Below are 27,979 nucleotides of genomic sequence, written 5' to 3' on the forward strand. Positions count from 1 at the left end.
GCCACAGGACTGGAAAAGGTCAGTTTTCATTCCAATCCCAAAGAAAAGCAATGCCAAAGAATGCTCAAACTACCAAATAATTGCACTCATCTCACACGCTAGTAAAGTAATGCTTAAAATTCTCCAAGCCAGGCTTCAGCAATACGTGAACCATGAACTTCCAGTGTTCAAGCTGGTTTTAGAAAAGGCAGAGGAACTAGAGATCAAATTGCCAACATCCGCTGGATCATCAAAAAAGCAAGAGACTTCCAGAAAAACATCTATTTCTGCTTTATTGACTAGGCCAAAGCCTTTGACTGTGTGGATCACAATAAACTGTGGAAAATTCTCAAAGAGATGCGCATACCAGACCACCTGACCTGCCTCTTGAGAAATCTGTATGCAGGTCAGGAAGCAGCAGTTAGAACTGGACATGGAACAACAGACTGGTTCCAAATAGGAAAAGGAGTATGTCAAGGCTGTATATTGTCACCCTGCTTATTTAACTTCTATGCAGAGTACATCATGAGAAACGCTGGGCTGGAAGAAGCACGAGCTGGAATCAAGACTGCCAGGAGAAACATCAATAACCGCAGATATGCAGATGACACCACCCTTGTCGCAGAAAGTGAAGAGGAACTAAAAAGCCTCTTGATGAAAGTGAAAGAGGAGACTGAAAAAGTGGGCTTAAAGCTCAACATTCAGAAAACGGAGATCATGGCATCTGGTCCCATCACTTCATGGGAAATAGATGGGGAAACAATGGAAACAGTGTCAGACTTTATTTTTTTGGACTCCAAAATCACTGCAGATGGTGACCGCAGCCATGAAATTAAAAGACACTTACTCCTTGGAAGGAAAGTTATGACCAACCTAGATAGCATATTCAAAAGCAGAGACATTACTTTGCCAACAAAGGTCCATCTAGTCAAGGCTATGGTTTTTCCAGTGGTCATGTATGGATGTGAGAGTTGGACTGTGAAGAAAGCTGAGCGCCGAAGAATTGATGCTTTTAAACTGTGGTGTTGGAGAAGACTCTTGAGGGTCCCTTGGACTGCAAGGAGATCCAACCAGTCCATCCTAAAGGAGATCAGTCCTGGGTGCTCATTGGAAGGTCTGATGCTGAAGCTGAAACTCCAGTACTTTTGCCACCTGATGCAAAGAGCCGACTCATTTGAAAAGACCCTGATGCTGGGAAAGATTGAGGGCAGGAGGATAAGGGGACAACAGAGGATGAGATGGTTAGATGGCATCACCGACTCAATGGACATGGGTTTGGATGGACTCCGGGAGTTGGCGATGGACAGGGAGGCCTGGGGTGCTGGGGTTCGTGGGGTCGCAAAGAGTCGGACACGACTGAGCGACTGAACTGAACTAACTAATGTGTATGATTATATTTACATAGAAAAAAATAGAACATATTATACCAAGTGAATAACAGCAGTTATCTCTAGGTGTCAAATAATGGGTAGTTTATTTTCTTGTGATTTTCTGTGCTTTTTATAAATAGGATATTTGGGAATTAGAAAAACAATAAATAAACATTACACACCCTCTCGCTCTTCTAACTGCCTCCTTTTTCTTGTTTCCTCTTCTATTCTCTTCAGGTTCTTTGTCCAGAGCCCAGAGCAGCGCCATGCTGAGCCATAGTGGAGCCTGAGGAGAAAGGGAATTGGCTTTAATGCAAGGACACTCTTTAGTGATACTTTTCAAATCTAATTCTTCATTTGTTTCATTTTCAGTTGAGACTGCCATGTTTAACAATTTCTCTTGGTCAAGTGATGATCTTAAATACATTTTAATTATCTTAAGCTGAAGTAAAATTAGCATCACCGACTCGATAGACACGTGTTTGAGTAAGCGCCAGGAGTTGGTGATGGATAGGCAGGCCTGGCGTGCTGCAGTCCATGGGGTCGCAAAGAGTCGGACACGACTGAGCGACTGAACTGAACTGAAGTAAAATCATAGCAAATTCTGTGTTGGTATAAAGAAAATATTTAATACTAAAATAATATTGTGAGTTTTAATATACTTTTCATTCTTTTCAATATTTTTTCGTTAATTTAACGTGCTAGAAAAAAATAAGCATTTTAAAAATACAGACAAGCGTGGATAGGGAATTACATAGCATCCCAGTGGTTAGGACTCAGCGCTCTCACTGCCAAGGACCCAGGTTTGATCCCTGGTCAGGGGATTAAGATCTCACAAGCCTAATGGAAAAGCAAAAAAATTAATAGAAAAAAAACCACATAGATATAGAGTGTGCACATTTTTTTCTTTTACCTCAGGCTCCAACATGGCTCAGGCTCAGGCTCCAAGCACTACTCTTTATTTTAAATTGTTCATATTTTGTTCATCATAGATATTTTTTTATTAATTTTGATTCTTTTTTTACTTAAAAAATTTTATTTATTTATTTATTTTGACTGCACTGGGTCTCAGTTGCAGCACGTGGGATCTTCCATCCTTGTTGAGGAATAAGAAGTCTTTAGTTGCAGCATGTGGGATCTAGTTCCCTGACCTGGGATCGAACCCAGGCCCCATGCATTGGGAGGACTGAGTCTTAGCCACTTCACCACCAGGTAAGTCCCTCGATGTTTTAAATACTACATTATATATACCAAGAGAACGCATTGGTCATAGCAAAACCCTCTTCCAACAACACAGGAGATGACTCTACACATGGACATCACCAGATGGTCAACACCAAAATCAGATTGATTCTATTCTTTGCAGCCAAAGATGGAGAAGCTCTATACAGTCAGCAAAAACAAGTCTGGGACCTGACCGTGGTTCAGATCATGAGCTCCTTGTTGCAAAATTCAGACTGAAATTGAAGAAAGTAGAGGAAACCTCTAGACCATTTAGATATGACCTAAATCAAATCCCTTGAGATTATACAGTGGAAGTGACAAATAGATTCAAGGAATTAGATCTGATAGAACTATGGATGGAGGTTCATAACATGGTACAGGAGACAGTGACCAAAACCATGCCAAAGAAAAAGAAATGCAAGAAGGCAAAATGGTTGTCTGAAGAGGGCTTACAAATAGCTGAGAAAAAAAGAGAAGCAAAAGCTAAACAAGAAAGGAAAAGATATACCTATTTGAATGCAAAGTTCCAAAGAACAGGAAGGAGAGATAATAAAGCCTTCTTAAGTGAACAATGCAAAGAAACAGGAAAACAATGGAATGGGAAAGACTAGAGATCTCGTCAAGAAAATTAGAGACATCAAGGCAACAATTCGTACAAAGATGGGCACAATAAAGGACAGAAATGATAAGGACCTAACAGAAGCAGAAGAGATTAAGAAGAGGTGGCAAGAATACACAGAACTGTACAAAAAAGATCTTAATGACCCAGATAACCATAATGGTGTAGTCACTTACCTAGAGCCAGACATCCTAGAGTGTGAAGTCAAGTGGGCCTTAGGAAGCATCACTAGGAATAAAGCCAGTGGAAGTGATGGAATTCCAGCTGAGCTACTTCAAGTACTGAAAGATGATGCTGTTAAAATGTTGCATTCAATATGCCAGCAAATTTGGAAAACTCAGCAGTGGCCATAGGACTGGAAAAGGTCAGTTTTCATTACAATCCCAAAGAAGGGCAATGCCAAAGAATGTTCAAATACCATACAATTGAACTCATTTCACACGCTAGCAAGGTAATGCTCAAAATTCCTCAAGCTAGACTTCAACAGTAAGTGACCCCACCTTGCTTCATTTACTACATGAAAGCCTTTGACTATGTGGATCACAACAAACTTGGAAAATTTTTAAAGAGATTGGAATACCAGATCACCTTACCTGCCCCCTGAGAAACCTGTATGCAGTTCAAGAAGCAACAGTTAGAACCAGACATGGAACAATGGACTGGTTCAAAATTGGGAAAGGAGTCCATCAAGGCTGTATATTGTCACCTTGCTTATTTATTTGTAGAGTACATCATGCAAAATGCTGGGCTGGATGACTCACAAGCTGGAATTAAAATTGCCAGGGGAAATATCAATAACCTCCTATATTCAGATGACACCACTTTAATGGCAGAAAGTAAAGAGGAACTAAAGAGCCTCTTAATGAGGGTGAAAGAGGAGAGTGATGGGGCCAGATACCATGATCTTAGTTTTTTGAGTGTTGAGTTTTAAGCCAGCTTTTTCACTCTCCTCTTTCACGTTCATCAAGAGGCTCTTTAGATCCTCTTTGCTTTCTAACATTTATTGAGTGCTTACTGTACACTGGGCACTAGGTTAAACATTTTACTTATTTATTCTAACAATGCAACCATAATTAATACTGTACCTTTTTAGGGATGAGGAAGTTGAAGCCCACAGAGGAGTGAACTATCATGCATGAGTGATTATGGCAGGACTTGGAACAGCTCTGTTTGGGTTCCTAAAACATTTCTTGCTTTTTTTAAAAGTATTTATTTATTCATTGGCTGTGTCAGGTCTTAGTTGCAACAGTTGGGATCTTTCGTTGCCCCTCATGGTCTTGGTCTGCCACAGGTTGTATCTTAGTTCTCCAGCTAGGGACGGAACCCAGGTCTCCTGCATTGGAAAGGGGATTCTTTTATATATATATATAAGTTTTTTAATTGAAGGATAATTGCTTTACAGAATTTTGTGGCTTTCTATCATACATCAATAAGAATCAGCCATAGTACACCCATGTCCCCTCCCTCCCAGACCCTTCTCCCATCTCCCTCCCCATCTCACCCTTCATCCTGTCACAGAGCCCCTGTTTAAGTTCCCTGAGTCATACAGAAAATTCCCATTGGCTATCTATTTTACACTGGAGAAGGAAATGGCAACCCACTCCAGTGTCTTGCCTGGAGAATCCCAGGGACAGGGGAGCCTAGTGGGCTGCCATCTATGGGGTCGCACAGAGTCGGACACGACTGAAGCTACTTAGCAGCAGCAGCAGCATCTATTTTACACACAATATTGTAAATTTCTGTTACTCTCTCCATACATCTCCCGTTCTCCCTCCTCTCTTCCTTCCATGTCCATAGGTCTGTTCTCTATGTCTGTTTCTCCATTGCTGGTGGTTTCTCTTCAGATCCAGGGGAATGAGATGAAAAAGAGGAAGGCGAAATAGGAAGAGAAAAGAGATAAATGGATGTAAACAGAAGAATCAAACCATCCCATTTTCATGTCAGTTATCTACTCCACCTGCACAGCCACCTCTAAGGCACCATTAATCCTTACAGATCAGAAACTGAGACAGAAGTTCAGGAGACTGTTAGGTTCCTTCCACGGGGGTACCTACAGAGGGCGGGGGAGGGGTACAGTCTGCCCTCCCTCCTGACCTCCCTAGCAGTTTCCCCGACAGCTTCTCCACAATCTTTCCCTCCCAGGTGGCGGCAGCACATCCTCCTTGTGAGCAAGTCTCCCTCATTCTGCCCCACCCAGAAGTGGGCGTCCTCTTGCCAGAGACCACGTGTGCTAGGGGCCAAGGCTGAAGTCAGTAGCCTCCCAGAGCTGTTCTTGTCTGCCAGCTTCCTGTCAATGTGCACCACACCACGCTTCCTGCCTTGCTGGGGGGATCCCCCTGAAGCACACTGTGAAAAGCGAAACTTCAGAATACCCCAAAACAGAATCTAAATTGGCCAAAGAATAAGAATTTGAGGGAAAAAAAAAGAGAGAGAGAAGATATTCACAGGGCTTGTTGAGGCATGGGAAATCCAGGCCTGTCTGGCAGAAGAGCTCAATGATGGGACGTTTCCGTCAGGAGCAGGCAGAGATGATTTCTGGAGAGGGGTGACGGAAATGAATCTTCACTGTCTACTTTTCTCTAGTGCTTGAATTTCTTTTTAACCAGGTGGCTTTATAACATTTTCAATTACAGAAACTATTTTAAAGTGGCCTGCCATGCAGTCACCATCCTGTGTGGCTCACCTTCCTGTGAGAAGAGAACAGCTCAGTCAGGGCATGACACATTAGGGGTGGGGTCACACATCCGGTCTACTACATATGCCTCCAAATTATGCAACTCATTGTTCTGAGGACTCAAAGTCACGTTTTAAAATCAGAGTCAGCTAAAGTAAAACTGGAAGAGAAATTTGCTTCTGGAATGTGGAGCACACAGCACAGACCGATGCTGCTTCCTTGGGCAGCACCCTCTCAGGGACTCTGGGATTGGGTTAGTGGTCATGACTCTGTCCTGGGGAAGAATTGAGGCGGTGAGTCCAGTCTAGCCCATCACCCTCAGGTCAGGTTGGGTCCTGTCAGACTCGCACAGGAGTGTCGAGCATCCAGAAAGAGAGAAATGAGGGGCAGCATCCCACAGTCTTCAACAGGAAATGTCCTTATTCTGAGAAAGGTAGCTGTGGAATCTGGCAAGTGACAGTGGTTGCAGCTGAAGCAGTGAGGTTAGACTGAACCCTGAGGGTCTGTAAAGGAAACAAAACAGATGATCAAGGCAAATGCTATATAAAGTCTCTTTAGAAATTTAAACCCCAGCGTGTATGCATACTCAGTCCTGTCATTGTGACCCCATGAAGTGTAGCCCGCCAGGCTCCTCTGTCCATGGGGTTATTATCCCAGCAAGAATGTTGGAGTGGGTTGTCATTTCCTCCTCCAGGGCATCTTCCTGACCCAGGGATCGAACCCACGTCTCCCGCATTGAGATGATGGATTCTTCACCACTGAGACACCTGGGAAGTCCCTTTAAACCCCAGAGTCTCTAATGTGAAAAGAAGGGAATTGAGGGCAGGGGAATTACTCAGCCACTTGGTTGGTATTAGGGGAGGAGACAGGTGAGCAGGCCAAGACTGAGTGCATACCTCCCTTTTCTACTCCTTTAGGAACATCCATCCCGATCTAGTGTAGGGGGGCAAGGTCTTCTTCCTGCTCCACTGGCCTCCTCTCTCCAGAATCCATCACTGGAGAAGCTCTGACCTCCTGAATAGCTCAGTTCTCCTGTGGGGTTCCAGATTAGAAAACAAGGTTACTTCTCTCATCCAACTGTTAATCCCAAGTGGCTTCCCCTGCTCTTCCTGGTTCATGTCACAAGTGCCTTCTTGCTCAGATCTACCCACCCACACCCCTGCCCCCGGGGTCTTATGAACTTAGAAATACAAACTCATTTAAACATCAAGACAAAAGAAAAACAGAATTGGTGGTTGAATTTTCTGCCATAGAACATTTCCAAATTACCGGCTATTTGGAGTGGTCCTTCTGTATTACTGAGACAAGGACCCAAAAGATTATATCACAGAAACCCGGTGAGCAGCCTGAGGGTGGGGGTGGTAATGAGTCAGAGCGTGGGTTTAGGAACTGAACTTACTTATTTGGATTTTAATTCCAGCTCTGACACTACTCACTCAGTGATTCTCAAAGTTGAGAATGCACCAGAATTACCTGGAGGGCTTATAAAGATACAAATTACTGGGCCCCATCCCACAAGTTTCATATTATTTAGGTCTGAGGTGGGACCCGAGAATCTACATTTCTGACAGTTTATCAGATGATGCTGAAGCCGCTGGTCTACTTTGAGCCGCACTCTCCAGCAGTGTGGTCAGCCGCCTTCCGTGTATATTCCGGACAATAATCGTAGTCATTTGCTGGGGCTAGTGTTTACCTGAGACCCGGCACATTAAGTCCTTGGCATTGTTCGTGGCACACAGCAAATTCCCTGCTCTTATTATTGGATGAAGGGGAGGAATCATTTGGTCAAGACCACTCCTCCCGATGAGAAGCAAACCTGGGACGGAGCCCCGGGGTGCCTCTCTGTCCGGCGGCGTTTCTCTGCTCCCGAGCCTCTTCCTCCAGACTCTGAGCGCTGCGGCCACACGGCCACTGAGCCCGCGCGCCGCACGCTGCGGTTCCAAGCACACGCCGGCGGCTCACGCCTGTCGTCTTTGTGGTGGCCAGGACCCTCCAATCTTTATCGACGCCGAGAGCCTGGCCGCGGAGACCGGCCCCCGGAACTTGCTGAGATCTGGAGAAGCCGGAGCAGCCGGGCTCCCAGCTGCGGCGGCGGGGGCGGGGGCGGGGTGCCTGGGCCCGGGGCAGCCCCGCAGCAAGCCGGCGTTCCGCGGCGCCGAGCAACGCTGGGGAGCTCGGCCCCCGGCACCTGACCGGGGAGGGGCGGGGAGGACGCGCCCCAGCGGCCGTGCAGGGCCCGCTCCGGCCCCGCCCTCCAGGACGTCCCGTCGGGAAACCGGTGAGCTGCACGGCCGCGTGGCTGCGGCTCCGCCCGGACACCACAGGTAAGCGGCAGAAGCAGTCTAGAGCCTTCTCTGGACTTAGAACCCAGAGCCCTCCTGCTTCCTGGGACTTCCTGCCGGTTGAGCTCGCTTCTCCCAATCCCTTGTGCCCCATCCGCCTCCCGCCTCCGCCGATCTTCTCCTCCTTTTCTTCCTCGCCACCCCCGACAGTGACACGAAGGGGCAGGGCCGGGCTGGGCCATCTGTCGTGGTGGCCTCTAGCTCCTCCCACGGTAGGACTCCCTAAACCTTCGCGCCTTCCTTAAAGGTTGACAGAAAAGCTGGGGTCTCTGGGTCCTGGAGGGGCGGGGTGGGAGAGGTGCGAGCCTCAGTGCCTCCAGGACTCTGCAACCTCTGCCCGTCACCCATGCCCTGGCATCCCTTCTGTGCCCCCATCGCCCCGCGCTGGGCCAGCCGCTGTGCTTAGCTGCAGAAAACTTTTCAGAGAGGTTCCCTCCTGCCCGGGCGGAGCGGCTTCTGAGCAGAACGGGTGAGCGGGCAAGAGAAATGTCCCTGGTGAGGGCAGGGTCTCAGACATCCTCCCTGTGGAGACTTGGGCCTGTAACGGGCAGGAACTGTGTGCTCAGTATTGTTGGGAGGGAGTCCGATGGGTCATGACTGTGACTGTCACCAACTTCCTGATTTCCTGTCACTTGTTCCAAACCCCAGGCCAACCGAAAGGAGAAATAGTTTGTTACTTGCCCCCAGAGCCTGTCATCCCAGACACTGACCTCTGCAGAGGCTAGGATAGGGCTCGTCTGTATGTATGGGGATGGTGAGGTGTCAATTTGCCAGCACAGCATAAAACAGACCCCTCTATTAGCCAACCACCCCATTGCAACATTCACAAGGAGGGTTCTAACACTGCACTCTCAGTGCACTGCCAGACCTGCAAATGCAATTTGCAGACACTGCAGGAGGTTAACAACTCTGGACACACCAAAGAACCTGGGGCTTGTGCTCATTTTGCCAGATATGTGTACACTGCCCACGCCCCATTCTCTCGGTGAATGAGCTGTGTCTCTGCCCATTACAGGAAGAGTGAAAAGGATGAGACAGGCAAATGCATGTGATCAATAGTGCAAGCTAAGGTGAGGGGTTTGAAATTTACTTTAGTTCAAGTTATCCAGCAGAAGCCAGAATCATTGCAGGTACTTCCTGACCTCCTGTTCCTTAACAGCACCATTCACTTTAGGCACCCAGAGGTAACAAAACAACTTTCAGGGGCACCAGAGCAGTTAGCAGAGCAGGCTTGTCAATGGGAAGGTAATCTAGAGCTGGAGGAACCACGAATACTGGGCTGCCTGGAAAGCCCTCATCCTTGGTAATCACTGCCTATAGTTAGCAGAACAGCTGACTCCTACCCACATGGAAGAACTCAGGCCTGAAAAGGGAAGCCCTGAGGCATGTCAAAAACTGTCTGAGATCAGAAACATCTCAGCCCCAAATTCAGCTAGGAGAAACCTGAACAGGAGATACGACCTTTGGCTTAGCCCACATAGCCATTGCCTAGAACAGAAATCAGGAATCAAAGGGACAACTAACCCTAGGGCCAAGGCAGTGGGTATAATGGAGGCAGAGAGCTGGTTCAGCTCTGTCACTAAATTAGCTGTCTGACCTTGGCCAAATCACATAAACACTCCCTGGGTGGGGAACAAATGAGAAGGTGTATATGAAAATGCTTTGTCAAAGCTCCAAGCACCAGCCAAGTACAAGGCAGCATGGTGCTATGGTTAAGATAGTGGGCTTTGGAGAGATGTGGGCTTGGGACCAAATTCTGCCTCTGCCATTTCATAGCTGTGTGTCCTTGGTCAGGTTACTAAACCTCCGTGGGCTTCAGTTTCCTTATATGTAAAATGGAAAAAGACAACTGTGTCTTGCTTTGGTATGGTAAGCAGTGATATTAAAAAAAAAGGCTCTGGTATTGTCCTGAACCTCTTCTGGCTTCATGGACATGTTCTGACATCTCCAGCCCTAGAAGTGAAGCTGTGGTCCAAAGTGGGTTTCTCTGTCCTGGGGGCACCCAGTGGCTGTGCCAAAGATTGGGTGAACTCGGCTCATCGTACAGCCCTCTGCCCCTCTCTGGGAAAGCCCAACATACCCTTTCTCATTTGATGGAAAGAGAGTGAGGGCTTGAATGAATGAGAGGTCAAGTGCAGGGCAGTGCCTGTCTCTGTGTCGAGCTCAAAGCTGTAATTGTGCTGTGTACAAGGCTTGCCCAGCGAACAAGGATGGCCTCAGTCTGGGGAGAAGAAGGACTGTTACAAGACTCTTTTGTGGCACCTGAGAGCCCTGGGAGGTCAGGTTATTCTCCAGTCTCCTGTGCAGCCTGGTCCTCAGCCCTGGGTAGAGATTTGAAGAAAGGAAGAAACTCAATCCTCACCCTCCGCGCTGCGGATAGAAGAAAACAAAGAACAGACAGATCAGGGCGTGGAATTAACAACCAGATACCTCAGGATGGACGGATGCTGCAGGAATAGGAAGGTTAGGGGAACTAGTTGGGGAAAGGATAGTAGAGGCAGAAGATTGGGGACCAGGATTTAAAGATTTGAGGAGATGAAAGAAAAGGGAACCTAGGCAGCCCAATGTCTAGACCTGTTGATTCTCCCTCCCCCATAAAATCTAGTGGGGAAGTCCTACGTGAAGAAACATGGGCCGTGAAACTTGGAAACAAATATGCCCGATACTAATGGCAGTAAGATGCACTTTAGTCTGAGAAGGCTTCTTGGAGGAGGGGAGTTTCAGGTGAGAATTCGAGAAAAGAAACATAATTTGCTTTCAGTTCAGTTCAGTCACTTAGTCGTGTCCGACTCTTTGCGACCCCATGGACTGCAGCACACCAGGCTTCCCTGTCCATCACCAACTTCCCGAGCTTACTCAAACTCAACTCATGAGTTGAGCTTACTCAACTCATGTTGGTGATGCCATCCAACCATCTTATCCCCTGTTGTCCCCTTCTCCTCTCGCCTTCAATCTTTCCCAGCATCAGGGTCTTTTCCAGTGAGTCAATTCTTTGCATCAGGTGGCCAAAGTATTGGAGTTTCAGCTTTAGCATCAGTCCTTCCAATGAATATTTAGGACTGATTTCCTTTAGGATGGACTAGTTGGATCTCCTTGCAGTCCAAGAGACTCTCAAGAGTCTTCTCCAACACCACAGTTCAAAAGCATCAATTCTTTGGTGCTCAGTTCAGTTCAGTTCAGTCGTTCAGTCGTGTCCAACTCTTTGCAACCCTGAATCACAGCACGCCAGGCCTTCCTGTCCATCACCAACTCCTGGAGTTCACTCAGACTCACATCCATCAGGTCATGGATGTGATGCAATCCAGCCATCTCATCTTCTGTTGTCCCCTTCTCCTCCTGCCCCCAATCCCTCCCAGCATCAGAGTCTTTTCCAATGAGTCAACTCTTCGCATGAGGTGGCCAAAGTATTGGAGTTTCAGCTTTAGCATCATTCCTTCCAAAGAAATCCCAGAGCTGATCTCCTTCAGAATGGACTGGTTGGATCTCCTTGCAGTCCAAGGGACTCTCAAGAGTCTTCTCCAAAACCACAGTTCAAAAGCATCAATTCTTCAGCGCTCAGCTTTCTTCACAGTCCAACTCTCACATCCATACATGACCACTGGAAAAAAACCATAGCCTTGACTAGATGGACCTTTGTTGGCTTTTTAATATGCGGTCTAGGTTGGTCATAGCTTTTCTTCCAAGAAGCAAGTGTCTTGATTTCATGGCTGCAGTCACCATCTGCAGTGATTTGGGAGCCCAAGAAAATAAAGTTTCTCACTGTTTCCATTGTTTCCCCATCTATTTGCCATGAAGTGATGAGACCAGGTGCTATGATCTTAGTTTTCTGAATGTTGAGCTTTCAGCCAACTTTTTCACTCTCCCCTTTCACTTTCATCAAAAGGCTCTTTAGTTCTTCTTCAATTTCTGCCATGAGGGTGGTGTCATCTACATATAAAGGTTATTTCTCCCAGAAATCTTGATTCCAGCTTGTGCTTCATCCACCCGGACATTTTGCATGATGTACTCTGCATATAAGTTAAATAAACAGGGTGACAATATACAACATTGATGTACTCCTTTCCCAATTTGGAACCAGTCTGTTGTTCCATGTCCCATTCTAACTGTTGCTTCTTGACCTGCATACAGATTTCTCAGGAGGCAGGTCAGGTGGTCTGGTATTCCCATCTCTTGAAGAATTTTCCACAGTTTGTTGTGATCCACACAGTCAAAGGCTTTGGTGTAGTCAATAAAGCAGAAGTAGGTGTTTTTCTGGAGCTTTCTTGCTTTTTCGATGATCCAGTGGATGTTGGCTATTTGATCTGCTTAGCAAGAACATAAGGAAAATGCTTTGAAGAGGAAAAGGTAGCCAGTGAGGGTGAGGAGCAAACAGGAAGAAGACTGCCAAGGCCATGTTTCTGCTACAGTCAAATGGTGCGAAAGGAATATGAATATGGCCCTTCTAGATTGTGAAAGCGAGAAAGAGGCCTGAGGCAGAGGAAGCTGGCAGGCAGGTTCTGCTGATCCTCCAGATGCTGGGTCATAAGAGCACAGTCTCAAAGAATGGTTTTGAAAGGGCAGAGGAAGAGGAGGATCCAGGAGGCAGAGAATGAATCAGCAGGACTCGGGAGCGTGCATGGAGTGAATCTGACGTTGAAACCCATTTAGAAACTCCATAACTGGGAGTAGAGTAGGGGCAAGAGTAGTGTCCAGGGTTTTGACGCTACTGGCTGCAATGGGGAAATTGGGAAGGCTGGCCAGCTTAGGGGGCAGGCCACAGACCCTGAGTTCAGGGTGTGGCACGTCGAGTATCCAGTGGCCCTGGGTAGAAGTCCTACAGCCAGGAGCCCACCGTACACTGAAGAGAGAAGGGAAAGCTTCAGTTCTGTCCTCTCCCATCACCTGCCCCTCAATCTGAAGATGAGCACAAGCCTTCAGGAATACCCCTTCTGTTAAACACCCCCATCCATCCCTCTCCCCCTGCCAGGTGATGGATGGTAAGACTCAGTTCAAGCTTTTTTTTCCCCCTGCCCCCCACCCCGGCTTTTTCTCAAACCCAACCTAATTGTCACCAGGGTTCCTAAGTAATTAGGGAATCCCAGCCCTTGCCCACCTAGTGTTCTTCTTCATCCCTAGGTTCTGAGGACACTCAAGGCTCAGTTTGAAACAGTTACATATCTCTGCCCGACCTGGCGGGACCTGGAGATCCTCTAGTAACGAAAACCTGTGAGCTGGTGAAATTCCTGCTTGGTCACGTATTATTTTTATTTTTCAGTAACTTGACAAACTTGGACTAGATCAAGAAACCTTCTATGGGCCAAGCCTATTCTAGGTACACAGCGTGAGTCAAGTTCAGTTGGGTTTTTTCCAACAGAAAAAATCTGTGTTTGGACAACTAGAGCTTAAAATGTTATGCAAACAAAAGATGAACCTACATCAGCCCAGGAGAAAACTTGATAGACTTGCTACTGAAATAACTTTCAGTGACTCTTTGGGGGAAAATAAAGCCACTTACTGCAGCTCTAGTGTTGAGGGGGAAAGCTGAAGTGTTTTGAAGGTGTAATTATGGGGAAAAGTGAAAACCTACCAGCATTCTGTAATCAAAAAGGCCAGAGGTGGAAGGAGGGGTTTGGAGGAGATAATTTGCTACTTTGTTCACAGCATGAGAACACAGGAAGTGAAATGCAGGTTGGGTTGGTTTTGATAACTGAGAAAGTGCTGCCTGGGAGGAAAAAAAGGAGAATCGTTTGTCCAAAACAGCCTCTTGGCCCCCCTCCCCACAACCGGTAGCTTGAAATGGACCTGCCCGCTCCCCACCGTGGTGTTAGCTCCGTCACACACCTGCCCCTAGTGAGCGTGGTGACAGCCATCACTTCTCAAGAAACCTGTAATTGAGCGATAGCCTGACTAACTTGAGCAAACATCCCTGTTGGTGGTGTTGCCACTGCTAACTTCCTGGCTGCCACGTCTCTAGGAGGTGAGCAGCTCCCTAGATAAACAGAAAGAAACTTTGTTATAAATAGGCCACCTGGCCAGCAAGGGTGTGTTCCAGGTAGCTGACCCTGGTTCTCACTAAAGCCAAAACTTTACCTGGGAACTACTTTTGTGGCATCTTCAAAGCATTTGTGGTCCTAGGTGAGAACTGGAGGAGGGCGTGCCTGGGGAAGGTGGTGGGAGGAGAGGGGAGGGGATGGGGGATGGGTAGAGGTTGGAAGGGGGGCATTTTTCAAGAAAACTTAGTACCTCTTATATGTGACAGGGTATCTCAAAAGTTTCAGGAAAGCTTTGTTGTGTGGGATCTTTGTTCTCCAACCAGGGATTGAACCCTGGCCACAGCAGTGAAAGCACTGAGTCCTAACCACTGGACCACCAGGGAATTCCCTTTAGGAATATTTTACGCTTTAATCACCTAAGAGGTATGAATTCTACAAACTAACAAAAAACAACATTTGAAAATGTGATTCCTTTCACCTATGTGAATTTTGAATAACAACTTTTCATTTTAATTTTGTATCAGGAAATGTTTATCATCTTCAATGGATGGAGACATTAAAATAATAATTTATTATTCAAAAATCATAGAAACGAAGTGAAAGAAATTCAAATTTTCAAGTGATGTTCTTTGTAAGCCTGTGGCATTTATACTTCCAAAGTTATTAAAGCATAAGATTGTACTAGGACTTTTGGTATACTTACTCTATACATGTATGTGTAATAACCAAAATGAAATTTTAACAAAACAATACTTACCCGTATTACCTGTGATGTAATTTTTTTTTCTCTAGTCTAGTCTGATCTTTTAAATGATTTTTTTCCATGCTGATTCGCAACACTTTAAATGTATTTCACAATCCTGTAATGAGTTGCAATCAACGGTTTGATAGACATTGGACTGGGTGAAGCCTCAGTTCCCTTATGCCAGTGACAAAAGGTAAATTTGTATTCTGACTGGTGAGGCCAGGAAAACAGGTCCAATTTGTTCAGTCTAGGAAATGTTCCCAGAATAAGAGGATTTCTGGTATCATCTCAGTACTAAAATCAAGATGGTCTGATGTTTTGCGATCCCAAGGGTGGCTGGAGGAAAAAGAGTTGGGAATGAAAGTTTAGCAGCAGCAGGAGGGAATGAGTGGTTGAGGGCCTTGGGCATACTCGCCAGTGGACCTCTTGGCCAGTCAGAAGCTGGACCGTGTGAAGCCCTGCTCTTGACAAAGCACTGTGCAATAGGGGCTGTTTCTCCCCCAAGTCTGGTGACCTCCCCGACCTTGCCAGCCACACTTCTGGTAACCGTCTCCTACGCAGAGAGCAGGAATCCTTAAAGCCAAAGTCTTCTGACTTGCACCGGATTTTGTGTCCCTTCGAAGAGACTCTTTCCCATTGCCTGCATGCCAAGCAAACAAACCAGAGTCCCTTACTGCCAAGGCTAATCACAGGTGTCTTGTTTCATTTCAGGATGTGGTTAGTACCTTGAGGAACTGCAAGCACCAGAGAGAAAGCCTTAGACAGCCAGGCTGGATTGAGAGAGAGCAGATGCCTGGGAAGAGCTCAGTTTAACCCCAAGTCTCTCTTTAGGAGGGAACAAAGGAACAAAAGTGAATCACACCGTGATGCCAAGACGAGGGAGTTGGAGTGACCCAGGTGATTCTGAGTGAGTCAGTCAGGGAGGCCTTCCTGGAGGAGGTGAGTCTTAAGCACCTGGCAGCATCTGATAACTAAGTTTTGTAGGCATATGGTGTTTTATTGTGCTTTACTTCATCTTGCTTCACAGATACAGCGTTTTTTACAAATTGAAGGTTTGTGGCAACCCTATATCCAGCAAATCTATCGCTGAAATTTTCCCGAAGTGTTATTTTTTCATTACAGTATATACTTTTTTTTTTTTGGACATAATGCTATTGCACACTTAGTAGCCTATAGTATGGTATAAACATAAGTTTTATATGTCCTGGGAAACCAAAAACTTGTGTGACCCACTTTCTTGCCGTGGTCTGGAACTGACTGCACAGTAACTCCCAGGTTATGCCTGAACCATGCCTTTGTTTCTAACTGTGCTCCCTCTTTCTTGTTGGAGCGGAAAGTAGACAGACAGGTATCAGGGGAGGTGCCATGTTCAGATGGTTCAACATTGTTGTAGCAAACACTTCCCCATTCTGCGGCGCTCGGTCTGTGCTTAGCTGGGGCAGTTGCAGAATTGATGAGATGTCAAGTTCAGGCATCAACCAGCCCAGCAACCCCTAGACAGGACACCGCCTCTACATTGAATCTCTGTTTCCTCCTTGAAGCCGTCTTCAAGCCAGCGGGATACTCTCCTTGTCTGTGCTCTTACTCAGTTCGAATTGTATTACTTTTTGAATAGATAATGTTGTCAGTGTTCAAAGTGCAAAAGGGTATTTAGAAATAGATTTTTTTCCTGTTCCTATTCCCTCCTGGGACCGGTGCTCCCTGAACCCAGTGCCACCAGTTCTTGGTAGCACTCCAGCTAGATTTTAAAATCTGGTGGGGAAAGAGGTGGTCTCACACCTCTCTGTGTCCCTCTGTGTCCTGGCTAGGATGAACTGTCCCGCCTCATCACCCAAGGAAGTTCCCCTAGCACCACACCCTCCCTCCTCATCCGCACTGCTGCTATCTTGGGTCAGACGCCCCTAGTTCCTCTTAACTGGTCATCCGGCTGCCACTCGGGTGCATCTCCTAGACACCCTCCACCAGCTGTCACACTACTCTTCTTGTAATGTTGGGCTACTAATCCTTACTGCTCCCCATACCTCGGGTCAAGGGCAAACTCTTTGCTTTGATGACCTGATTTCAAGCCACCTCTCCAGACCCATCACCTGCTACTCCCATCAGGCTTCATACTCCCACCAAACCAAATTCCTTGGAGTTCTCTGATGGATCATGCTGTTTCCTGCTTCCAGGGCTTTCTATATCTTGTTCCCTCTGCCTGAAATGTGCTCACGTCACCAGCCAACTCCTACTTGTGGGTTAGGGCTCAGCCCAAGTTTCTCTCCAGAGGGACTTCACGAACATCACCCTCCGCCACTCAGTGAGTTTACTGCATCCTCTCTCCCTCTGCCCCTGGGGATGCCTCTCTCAGGCTGGGTGCCTCTCTGCTTAAAATTTGACTCCCCCAATTGACTGTACTCTCCTTGAATGCTGGGCTCTCTGCATAGGAGACGATTACCAGTAGTGTGGCTGGCAAGGTCGGGGAGGTCACCAGATGTTGGGGAGAAACAACCCCTGTTGCACACAGTCCTTTGTCAAAAGCAGGGCTTCACATGGTCCTCCCCACAGTGTAGCTTGCTCACCTCCTGGCTGGCCACCGTCTGGCTGAGTACCTGGCATAAAGCAGGAATTCACTTAATACTGGCAGGATCAACAAATCTCCTCTATCTCCCAGACAATACCTAATATAAAATAGATGCTCAAAAAGATTTAATCTTATTCGATTTTTGATGCTGCTGCAGAATCTTTTTTTTTTTTTTTTTTGCAAAAAGCACTCAACCTGTTTATATACAGCAGGCACTTAAAATGTTTCTCTATACAGTAGATACTCAACATATTTGTGAGAAGTAGGTGCTTAGGTATATTTGCTGTATACAGTAGGCACTCAGCACATGCTTGCTATGTATATGGTAGGCATTCAGTGTGTGGCTATATGCAGGCAGAAATTCAGTGTGCTTGCTACACACAAAGCTGCTGGCTTCATGCTTGCTGTTTACGTAGGTGCACAATTTCAGCTTCCTATGCACGGCAGATACTTAGTGTCTGTTTGCTATATGCATGAATCTGAGGTTTTAAAAGAGAACATCTCCCCCCCGCCCAAAGTGACCCCTGTTCCCACTTGACATCATGACAGCCACATGTGCCCCAAGGATACAAGTGACTTCAAACACTGGGCTTCTCCATAGGCAGCAGCTTGTGTGTTTAACAACACAGCTCAACTGAAGTTCCTTGTAAGTGAGACAGAGTAATGAGTGTGGCTTTGGCCGAAGACCAGGTGCCTGAGGATAATTGCTGGGAAACTGAGCAGCAATTTATTAACAACAACCATAGAAATAATTGAGGGCTCGGTCTGTGCCAGACACTCGGCTGAGTATTTTATATACATTATTTCTGACTTAATCCTCACACCCGCTGTGGGTTAGGTATTAGTTACTCCCACTTTATAGATGAGGAAGTTGAGGCTTAGAGAGATTAAGTCATGTGCCTGAGGGTCGCACAGCTACTACTGATAAAAACTAACACTTTTTGAGCATTGACTGGGTGCAGAGACTGCTAAGCTTTTCCGGGAATTATTTTATTGAACTTAATCCTTACATCAAACAACTCTAGGAGGTAGATCGGTGCATTACTGTTAGAAGCTGCAGATCTAGAATTTGGGCGCAGGTCTGTTGCCACCAGCATCTAGTGCTTACCCCGTGAGCCTTATACTTGCAGAACTATCTACAGAAAGTTTTGCAAACACTCTTCCTCTGAGCCTGGTACCACATACATGAGGGTAGATGCCTGGGGCCATGGTCCTGCCTGGAACGTGCTGTCATTAGAATCTTAGATTTAAAAATTGTTTTTAATTTTTTTAATTAAATATGAGTAGATACAGCAAACATTGATAAAATATGCATAGGGTATAAAGAATAGCAGTGCTGCCCGCAGCCACCATTCACTTTTTAAAAAAAGCTTATTTTGAAGTCCCCCCATGTGCCTTTATGCCCATGTCTTTCCTCCGTCTTCAGAAACTTCTGTATTTTTTTTTTTTCGCTCAACTTTGCATCTGTGTTGTGGCATGTAGAAATGGTACATTCTTTGTCACGGTTGTGCAGTCATGTGCTGTGGATATTTCATGCTGTTTATTCATTATAATGCTGATAGACATTTGGATTATTTCTAATTTTTGCCTTTTTTGTGGGTACTACTAGAAATGTTCTTGTGCATGCCTTTGGGCATATGTTTATCTGAGATATAAAACCAGGAGAGGAATTGCAGGGGTCATAGGGTGTGAACATTTTAAATTTTTCTAGAAAATGCCAAATTGTTTCCAAAAGTGTTTACATTGATTAAATTTCTTCATGTAGCGTTTCAATGTTCCAGTTTTTCTAGGTCCATGAATGTCAGAATCTTAGGGCAGAAAAGAAACAGGGTCCATTCTCCTTATTATCTGGATGGAGACAATGTAGGTGCAGACAAGTAACGTGATTGGACTAAGGTGATGTCACCATTCAGCAGCAGAGCCTGGACAAGAGCCCGCAAATCCCCTGACTCTTTTCCTCCACCTGCCTTGGCTCATTTCTCTCTCTCATCCCACCTTCTCAGGCCGAGGCCCCAGGGTGTGGCCACCACGACACCTCGCGCTGTTTCCAGGGCCAGGCCCAGCAGTCGGAGCTGACTCAGCCGAGGTCCCCGTCAGTTCCAGAGGATGAGGCTGCTCCGCAGACGCCACATGGCCGTGCGCCTGGTCATGGTGGGCAGCGCCTTCGTGCTCTTTCTCTTCATCCTGCAGAGGGACGTAAGTGGCAGGGAGCAGGCCACAGAGAAGCCATGGCTGAGGTCCTTGGTGAGCCAGAAGGACCACGTCTTGGACCTCATGCTGGGGGCCGTGCACAACCTCAGGGACTCGATGCCCAAGTTCCAGATCAGGGCTCCAGAGCCCCAGCAGACACTGGCCTCCACCAACCAGTCCTGCCTCCCAGGTTTCTACACCCCAGCTGAGCTGAAGCCATTCTGGGAACGGCCGCCACAGGACCCCAATGGCCCTGGGGCGGATGGGAAGGCGTTTCAGAAGAAAGAGTGGACGCCCCAGGAGACCCAGGAAAAGGAAGAGGGCTATAAGAAGCACTGCTTCAATGCCTTTGCCAGTGACCGCATCTCCCTGCAGAGGGCCCTGGGGCCGGACACCCGACCCCCTGAGTAAGTAGCACCGCATCCCGGGCTGAGGCCAGGATTCTGCCAAAGGCGTGCCTGGTGTGTCCACAGCCAATGTAAAGGGCCGACGGGGATTTTATTTTATATCAATATTTATTTATTCGTTTGGCTGCGTCAGGTCTTTGTTGCGGCCCTCCAGCTCAGCAGTTGTGGCATACAGGCTTGGTTGCCCCAAGGTATGTGGGATCTTAGTTCCCCAACCAGGGATCAAACCTGCATCCCCTGCACTGGAAGGTAAATTCTTAACCACTGGACCACCAGGGATGTCCCTGACAGGGATTTTAGAATGTGGGCAAGGGTTTCCTCTAGGCCCTCATTTCTTTTCCTGAGCCACTGTCGTTATCCCAGGGGTTGGGATTCAAGGGCATCATGGTCAGGCCAGAGTCTCAGGGAGACCTGTGAGAGTGAAAAACTATTGCGAAGGTGACAGGACCCAGAAAAAGGAACTCCTGGCGGGGACCACAGCGGGCCAAGGGGTGACGAGGAGTGCCTGACTGCAGCCCACGGATCAGGGGCCTCACCCTCTGCCGAGAGGCTGGAGACCACAGGACTCTGCCGCTGAGCTCCTAACAAAGGGCATTTCCCGAAAGCGGCCCTGGTGGTCAGGATTGCTGCTCACCTCCTGGTTTCTTTCAGTGAAGATTCACAGGGCCATGAACTCATTCCAACTAGTTACTTGAATCTGTTTGTACTTTCGGTCCTGGGCAGTAAACCAGCTCTTAGATCTTTGAGCTGTAGCCACTTCAGTCTGTGCTCTTACTGGCCTCCCATCAAAGGTTTTGTGTCTTTCTCGTGTAGGCGTTGTCATTCCCAACTCAAGAGGAATACTGTTTTTGGCCTTTTCTCACATGGCAGTTAGGGACTTCCCCAGTGGCTCAGCCACAAAGGATCTGCCTGCAATGCTAGAGATGCAGGAGGCCTGGGTTCCATCCTTGGGTCACGGAGATCTGCTGGAGGAGGAAATGGAAACCCACTCCAGTATTCTTCCCTGGAGAATCCCATCGACAGAGGTGGGCTGCAGTTCTTGGGGTTGCAATGACTGGGATGCGACTGAGCCTTCATGCCCACACATGGCAGTTTCCATTCTCAGGTTCTTGATTCTTTAGGGCTGGGAACCTGGAGTTCCTCAGACTTGGACCAAGTATTAGAGGCCTAGAACATGGAGCCACCCTGATTAACCAGGACTCCTCACAGGGAAGCACAGTGGACCTGAGGGCAGCCAGTGGAGGAGGTCTGGGAGTCTTCTCTGGAGGGCCCCTGAGAAATCTCTCTGACCAGCAGAGGGAGTTTAAAAAGGGCCTTTAGAGACTTCCCTGACAGTCTAGTGGCTGAGACTCCCCGCTCCCAGTGTAGGGGGACCGAGTTCAATCCCTGGTCAGGGAACTGGATCCCATATTCTGCAACTAAGATTAAAGATCCTGCATATTGCACCTTAGATCCAGTGTAGCCAAATAAATAAATAAGTACTTTTCTAAAAGAAAGAAAGGGCGTTAGGCTGCACAATTCTTTGAGATCCAGCATTGACACATTCTCACCCCCACCTGAGATGGTGTGTCGGGGACGGAGGCAGTGCCGCCTAGTGCCCCAGAGTGGTTGGAGTGGATGAGGATAGAGAAAAGTCACAGGAAAGTGTTTGTGATACTAGTATCGGATTACAGGGAGTTCATGAGGAAATGGGTTCGAGTGGAACCGTTCATTGTAAAGAGTAAAGCCTTTCTTTCCCTCTCACTGAATATGGAATTCGTAGTCACTTTTTCCACATGTCAGAGTTGCCCTTTGTTACTTTCCCTCTGGGACCTCAGCTGGGGGGAATAGGTTTTGGGGTTTTTGGTGGGGATCGTCTGTTTTTTGCCATGCTGGGTCTTAGTTGCTGGACACAGGATCTTTGATCTTAGTTGTGGCATGAGGCATATTTCAGTTATGGCATGCAAACTCCTAGCTGCAGCACGTGCAATCTAGTTCCCCGACAAGGGACCGAACCCAAGCCCCCTGCATTGGGAGTGCAGAGTCTTAGCCACCAGACCACCAGGGAAGTCCCGAGAGAGAGGTTTTGGAGTGAGTTGGTTAGCACTTGTGCAGAGGCTTAGAGTAGGTGGCAAATAGTGGATAAGCTGGAAAAAGCATGCCGCTACTCCCAGCTCCAAAGGGGAACGTAGGGTGGGGTTTCCGAGGAGCAGAGGAATCTGTGGACAGAGCCCTCCTGCCCCCAGGACTACCGGGGGCCCGGAGAACTGTATCTGCACTTTCGCCCTTGCAGGTGTGTCGACCAGAAGTTCCGGCGCTGCCCCCCGCTGCCTGCCACCAGCGTCATCATTGTGTTCCACAATGAGGCCTGGTCCACTCTGCTGCGGACGGTGTACAGCGTCCTGCACACCACCCCTGCCATCCTGCTGAAGGAGATCATTCTGGTAGATGATGCCAGCACGGACGGTGAGGCTAGGGGGCCCCCGAGGAGGGGCCTGGGGTCTCCCCTGGTACTCTGGGAAAGAGGGCCTGCCGGTGCTCCCAAGGGAGCAGACACTGCCTCGTGGCCTGTTGTGTGGCATCCCAGCTCATCATAAAGGTCAGGAGCAGGAAGAAGGCAGGTGGGTGCTAGGGGGCGGGAAAGCCACATTCCTGAACTTGATTTGCACTTGACCCCTGAAGCTCCAAAAGCTTAGCCGTTTTGGCCTCAAGGCTTCCCTTAGAGCTGCCAAGCCCAACCCCAATTCAGAAATGCAGAAAGCAGGGACGGGCCTTCCCCTCTGTTTCCCACCTACCGGACCATTCTTTTGCTCTTGAAGATTCCATCTCAGAAGCCCTTCGTTGTAGCTGGTAATAGGCAAGTGAGTTTGCTCACCAAACTTCCACAGTTCAAAGCATTTCCACCAACATCTGCTGAGTTATTTGCGCCTGGTGCTGCCTTAGGCGTAGGAGATGACATGACAAATGACAAATTAGACAGATCTTGTCCCGAGTAGGCTAACAGCCCTCATAGTCAGATGACTGCTTACAGCACCAGCCGTGGTGGTGTGACCTGGAACACACCCTAGCGGACATGAGAGGACACGGACTTGAGAGTCCAACACCCAGGAACTCAAATCCTAGCTCTGACTTTTCCTAGCTCTGTGACCTTGGGCAAGATACTTAGCCTCTCTGAACTTCCATCCTCACATTTTGTTTGTTTTTTCAAATATTTATTTATTTGCCTGTGCCAGCTCTTAGTTGAGGCGTGCAGATCTTTACTTGCAGCATGTGGGATCTAGTTCCCTGATCAGGGATCAAACCTAGGACCCCTGCATTTGGAGTGTGGAGTCTTAACCACTGGACCACCATGGAAGTCCTTCAGTCCCTTCTTCTAAAAATGAAGATAATTGACTCCCTTGCAAGGTGGACAAGGGATCAGAGATACATGGTAAATGAGATTGTTCATGTGCTGTGGAGTACTTAGTTTCCAGTAAGAGCTCCATATGCATTCAGTTCAGTTTAGTTCAGTTGCTCAGTCGTGTCTGACTCTTTGCGACCCCATGAATCACAGCACGCCAGGCCTCCCTGTCCATCACCAACTCCCAGAGTTCACTCAAACTCACGTCCATCAAGTCAGTGATGCCATCCAGCCATCTCATCCTCTGTTGTCCCCTTCTCCTCCTGCCCCCAACCCCTCCCAGCATCAGAGTCTTTTCCAATGAGTCAGCTCTTCGCATGAGGTGGCCAAAGTACTGGAGTTTCAGCTTTAGCATCAGTCCTTCCAAAGAACACCCAGGGCTGATCTCCTTCAGAATGGACTGGTTGGATCTCCTTGCAGTCCAGGGGACTCTCAAGAGTCTTCTCCAACACCACAGTTCAAAAGCATCAATTCTTTGGCGCTCAGCTTTCTTCACAGTCCAAATCTCACATCCATACATGACCACTGGAAAAACCATAGCCTTGACTAGACGGACCTTTGTTGGCAAAGTAATGTCTCTGCTTTTGAATATGCTATCTAGGTTGGTCATAACTTTCCTTCCAAGGAGTAAGCGTCTTTTAATTTCATGGCTGCAGTCACCATCTGCAGTGATTTTGGAGCCCATAAAAATAAAGTCTGACACTGTTTCCACTGGGTCCCCATCTATTTGCCATGAAGTGATGGGATCAGATGCCATGATCTCCGTTTTCTGAATGTTGAGCTTTAAGCCAACCTTTTCACTCTCCTCTTTCACTTTCATCAAGAGGCTTTTTAGTTCCTCTTCACTTTCTGCCACAAGGGTGGTGTCATCTGCATATCTGAGGTTATTGATGTTTCTCCCGGCAATCTTGATTCCAGCTCGTGCTTCTTCCAGCCCAGCGTTTCTCATGATGTACTCTGCATAGAAGTTAAATAAGCAGGGTGACAATATACAGCCTTGATATACTCCTTTTCCTATTTGGAACCAGTCTGTTGTTCCATGTCCAGTTCTAACTGCTGCTTCCTGACCTGCATACAGATTTCTCAAGAGGCAGGTCAGGTGGTCTGGTATTCCCATCTCTTGAAGAATTTTCCACAGTTTATCGTGATCCACACAGTCAAAGGCTTTGGCATAATCAATAAAGCAGAAATAGATGTTTTTCTGGAACTTTCTTGCTTTTTTGATGATCCAGCGGATGTTGGCAATTTGATCTCTGGTTCCTCTGCCTTTTCTAAAACCAGCTTGAATATCTGGAAATTCACGGTTCACATATTGCTGAAGCCTGGCTTAGAGAATTTTGAGCTCATTTTATTCTTTGTATGGGAGCATTGCACTGTGGGAGATGTTATTTCTGTGTGGCCTGGCTGAGACGTCCACTTGGATTAGAGCTTCACCTGAAAGCCCGAGTGTCCAGGGAGAGAAGAGATGTTTCAGGGCATCCCCAGAAGAGAAAACAGCATCAGCAGAGCTCGAGAGACATTGGTATTTGTGCTGTGGGAAATGACGCTAAAAAGATGTTGAATGAAATTCTTGCATGCATGCTAAATTGCTTCAGTCATGTCTGACTCTTTGCGACCTCATGGACTGTGGCCCGCCAGGCTCCTCTGTCCATGGGATTCTCCAGGCAAGAATACTGGAGCGGGTTGCCATGCTCTCCTCCAGGGGGTCTTCCCAACCCAGGGATCGAACCTGTGTCTCTTATGTTTCCGGCACTGGCAGGCAGGTTCTTTACCACTAGCGCCTCCTGGGAAGCCTGAATGAAATCCACACCGTGCTAAAAGTATTTATTTAGGGGGAAGAAAATGAATTACTGAAGGTGCTTAAGCTGGAGTGAAGGTGCTTAAGCTGGAGAGTGACCTCATCTCAGAAAGGTGGCAGCTTTAGGGAGGGTTATTGTCAGGAAGAGAAGCAGAGGACCTGAGTCCAGAGAGGAAGTCCTGACAGTCACTCAAGCATGGGATGCCGGGGCCAGAACTAGAAAAGCACTGTAGGACCCCTGCAGGGGGTCTGGGGTCCTCTAGGAGCTATGCCTTCTTCCCAGGTGGCAAGTAGGGTCTGGGCTCTCCCAGTTTGGCTTCCTGTGCCCATGCTTCCATATTGAGGGCAGGAACCACAGGGGTTCCTCCGGCAGCCCAGCTGCTGATGCACCCTTTCCCTCCCCCAGCCCCCTCCTGCCCCCTGGGAAAGAGGACTAGAGCCAGGGAGGACAGAGGGAGGAGGCGCTGAGTATGGCTCTGTGAGCCCGTTTCCTCTGGGAGCTCCCACTTTCCTGGGAAGGGCAGACAAGTATCAGAGATGCATCAAAGGGTCTGGTGGACAGGGAGCAGAGAGATGAGCTTGTGGAAAGGGAGGGGCAGAGAGTCTGGCAGAGAGGGTTGGGACCTGGGAGTGGCCTCTGGGGAATCTTAAGAGCATAGAATGGTTGTAAGGAATGGGAACCGGTGTATCCATTGCCCTCCAGCTCAAACTGGGCTGTCTTGTAACCCTTATTCCCACAACCCTGAGTGGCCCGTCCCTCAGAAGTTTCTCACCTTGAATCACATGGGGTGGAGTTTTCTAAACTGTCTCAGCTTGTCACTCAGAATTGTGTAAGTAAAAGGCACACTGCCCAGCTGGGTGACTCCTTGGACCAGGCCAGCCAATGACATAGTGCCAGGCTGGCATGGGCAGTTTCAAAAAGGCAGAGTGGCCTGTGCCTGTTAGGGGGACTTGGTAGTAGCTACTCCAAAGAGCCTGCGCCTCTTGGGCCACCAGACATGTTCCCATTCCTTCTGGTGGCCTCTCCCTTGTTGCCCTGGACTGTCTCATAGAGCCGAGTCCAGCATCTCAGAATCTCCTGTCTGAAAAACCAGAACCAGCCGTTCTTACTTTCTTGGGTCCTGGCCTCCTTTGAGAATCTGTTAAAAGCTATGCCCTTCTCTCTAGAGGGCTTCCCAGGTGGCTTAGTAGGTAAGGAATCTTCCTGCCATGCAAGAGTCACAGGGGATGCGGGTTTGATCCCTGGGTTGGGAAAATCCTCTGGAGGAGAGCATGGCAGCTGACTCCAGTATTCTTGCCTGTTAAATCCCATGAACAGTGGAGCCTGAAGGGCTGCAGTCCATGGGGTCCCAAAGAGTCAGACACGACTGAAGCGACTAAGGACGCAGGCGGTCCCTAGAATAGTGCACAGCTGCCACAAGGGTACACACACCCACATTTGTGCATGTGATTTCAGGGAGTTTGTGGGCCCCAGGATAAACCATCCTACCTTGAGGGCTTTGAGACTTTAGAGAGACTTTCAGCAAAGAAAGAAAAATATCCTCAGATCCACGGTAATCTCTGCAGCCATAGTGGGATAAAGTTCCCCACACGACTGACCATTTGATCAGATTAACTGGCTCTCATTACACACATGAGGGCTGTGTCTGTGCTGAAATTCAATGTCCAGGCTCTCTGTCCTCCTGTCCAGGTGCCCAGCAGCATGGTTTGAGCACAAGTGTACAGGCATTTGATACTAGGGGGCAGGTATCAGAAAGAGGTCTGGAGCCAGGCTGAAGAACTTTTTCTTTTCCTACCTCACAGTCCTTTCCCAGGCTCAGGCTTCCCTCCTGCATGGCCAGGTCAGCACCTGAGGCCCACCCTTGATCTGGCATGTTTCACGAGCTCCCAAAAACTGGCCTTTCCAAGCCTGTCAATCCACCATGCTCCCAACAGGGCTTCCCTTGTCCAAAGCCCCCCTCTGCCCCAGGTGGGGAGGCTGAGGCAGGGAATCTATGCCACCCTCCTGTGGGAATTCACTAAATGAGGGGGAGGAATTCAGACACTTACCAGGGACCCAGAGAGCTGAGCAGAAAAAAGAGCAGGGTGACTGCAGAGATGTGAGCAAGGAGGCAGAAACAGCACTGGTGCAAACTGAGTTTACAGAGGTGAACAGCGCTGAATCGCAAGACCTTTGCGAGCAGCAGTCAGTGTTTGGACTTTTAGGGGGGGTGTGGTAAAATATACATAAAATTTACCATCTTCACCATTTTTAAGTGTGCCATGCAGTGGCATTAAATATATTCTCATTGTTGTAAAACCATCGCCAGAACTCTTTCAGCTTCCCAAACTGAAACTCTGCGCCCATTAAACTCCCTATTCCCAGCACCTCAGCCCCTGGCAACCCCCATTCCACTTCCGGTCTAGGAATTTGACTACTCTCAATATCTTGTATAAGTGGAATCATGCAGTTTGTGACCTTTTGTGTCTGGCTTATTTCACTAAGCGTAACATCTTCCAGGTTCATCCATGTTGTGATGTGTCAGAATTTGCTTCCTTTTTAAGACTGGAAAAGGGCACGACCAATCCACTCCAGTATTCTTGCCTGGAGAATCCTATGGACAGAGGAGCCTGGTGGGCTACAGTCCATGGGGTCTCAAAGAGTCAGACACGACTGAAGTGGCTGAGCACGCACAGAGCACACACGCATGTCATTGTTAGTATAGTTCACATTTTTT

General features: G+C 47.8%; 2 protein-coding genes across 18 annotated transcripts in view; one reads left to right on the plus strand and one right to left on the minus strand.

Annotated features, from left to right (window-relative positions):
- The window catches only part of SLC4A8 (solute carrier family 4 member 8), a 112,304-nt gene extending 104,332 nt beyond the window's left edge, over window positions 1-7,972 (minus strand). The window contains exons 1-6 of one of the 13 annotated variants that reach the window (XM_070789081.1): window positions 7,560-7,972; window positions 6,763-6,898; window positions 4,950-6,369; window positions 4,278-4,525; window positions 3,369-3,420; window positions 1,532-1,635 (exon numbers count right to left, since the gene is read on the minus strand). The gene's annotated coding sequence lies outside the window, so the exon portion shown is untranslated. Of the gene's footprint in view, window positions 1-1,531; window positions 4,526-4,949; window positions 6,370-6,762; window positions 6,899-7,559 lie in introns of all 13 variants that reach the window. The other 12 variants (XM_070789079.1, XM_070789073.1, XM_070789082.1 and 9 more) reach the window with 12 other exon arrangements.
- Window positions 7,973-8,056: 84 nt separating this feature from the next.
- Window positions 8,057-27,979, plus strand: part of GALNT6 (polypeptide N-acetylgalactosaminyltransferase 6) — a 38,475-nt gene continuing 18,552 nt past the window's right edge. The window contains exons 1-4 of one of the 5 annotated variants that reach the window (XM_019960533.2): window positions 8,064-8,190; window positions 15,637-15,864; window positions 19,492-20,085; window positions 22,358-22,530. In XM_019960533.2, coding sequence (XP_019816092.2) covers window positions 19,595-20,085; window positions 22,358-22,530 — 664 coding nt within the window. In that variant the 5' untranslated portion in view covers window positions 8,064-8,190; window positions 15,637-15,864; window positions 19,492-19,594. Of the gene's footprint in view, window positions 8,191-14,171; window positions 14,323-15,636; window positions 15,865-19,491; window positions 20,086-22,357; window positions 22,531-27,979 lie in introns of those variants that run through there. The other 4 variants (XM_019960535.2, XM_019960534.2, XM_019960536.2 and 1 more) reach the window with 4 other exon arrangements.

Source organism: Bos indicus, chromosome 5 (genome assembly GCF_029378745.1).
Source record: "Bos indicus isolate NIAB-ARS_2022 breed Sahiwal x Tharparkar chromosome 5, NIAB-ARS_B.indTharparkar_mat_pri_1.0, whole genome shotgun sequence".
In the NCBI taxonomy this organism is placed as follows: Eukaryota; Metazoa; Chordata; class Mammalia; order Artiodactyla; family Bovidae; genus Bos; species Bos indicus.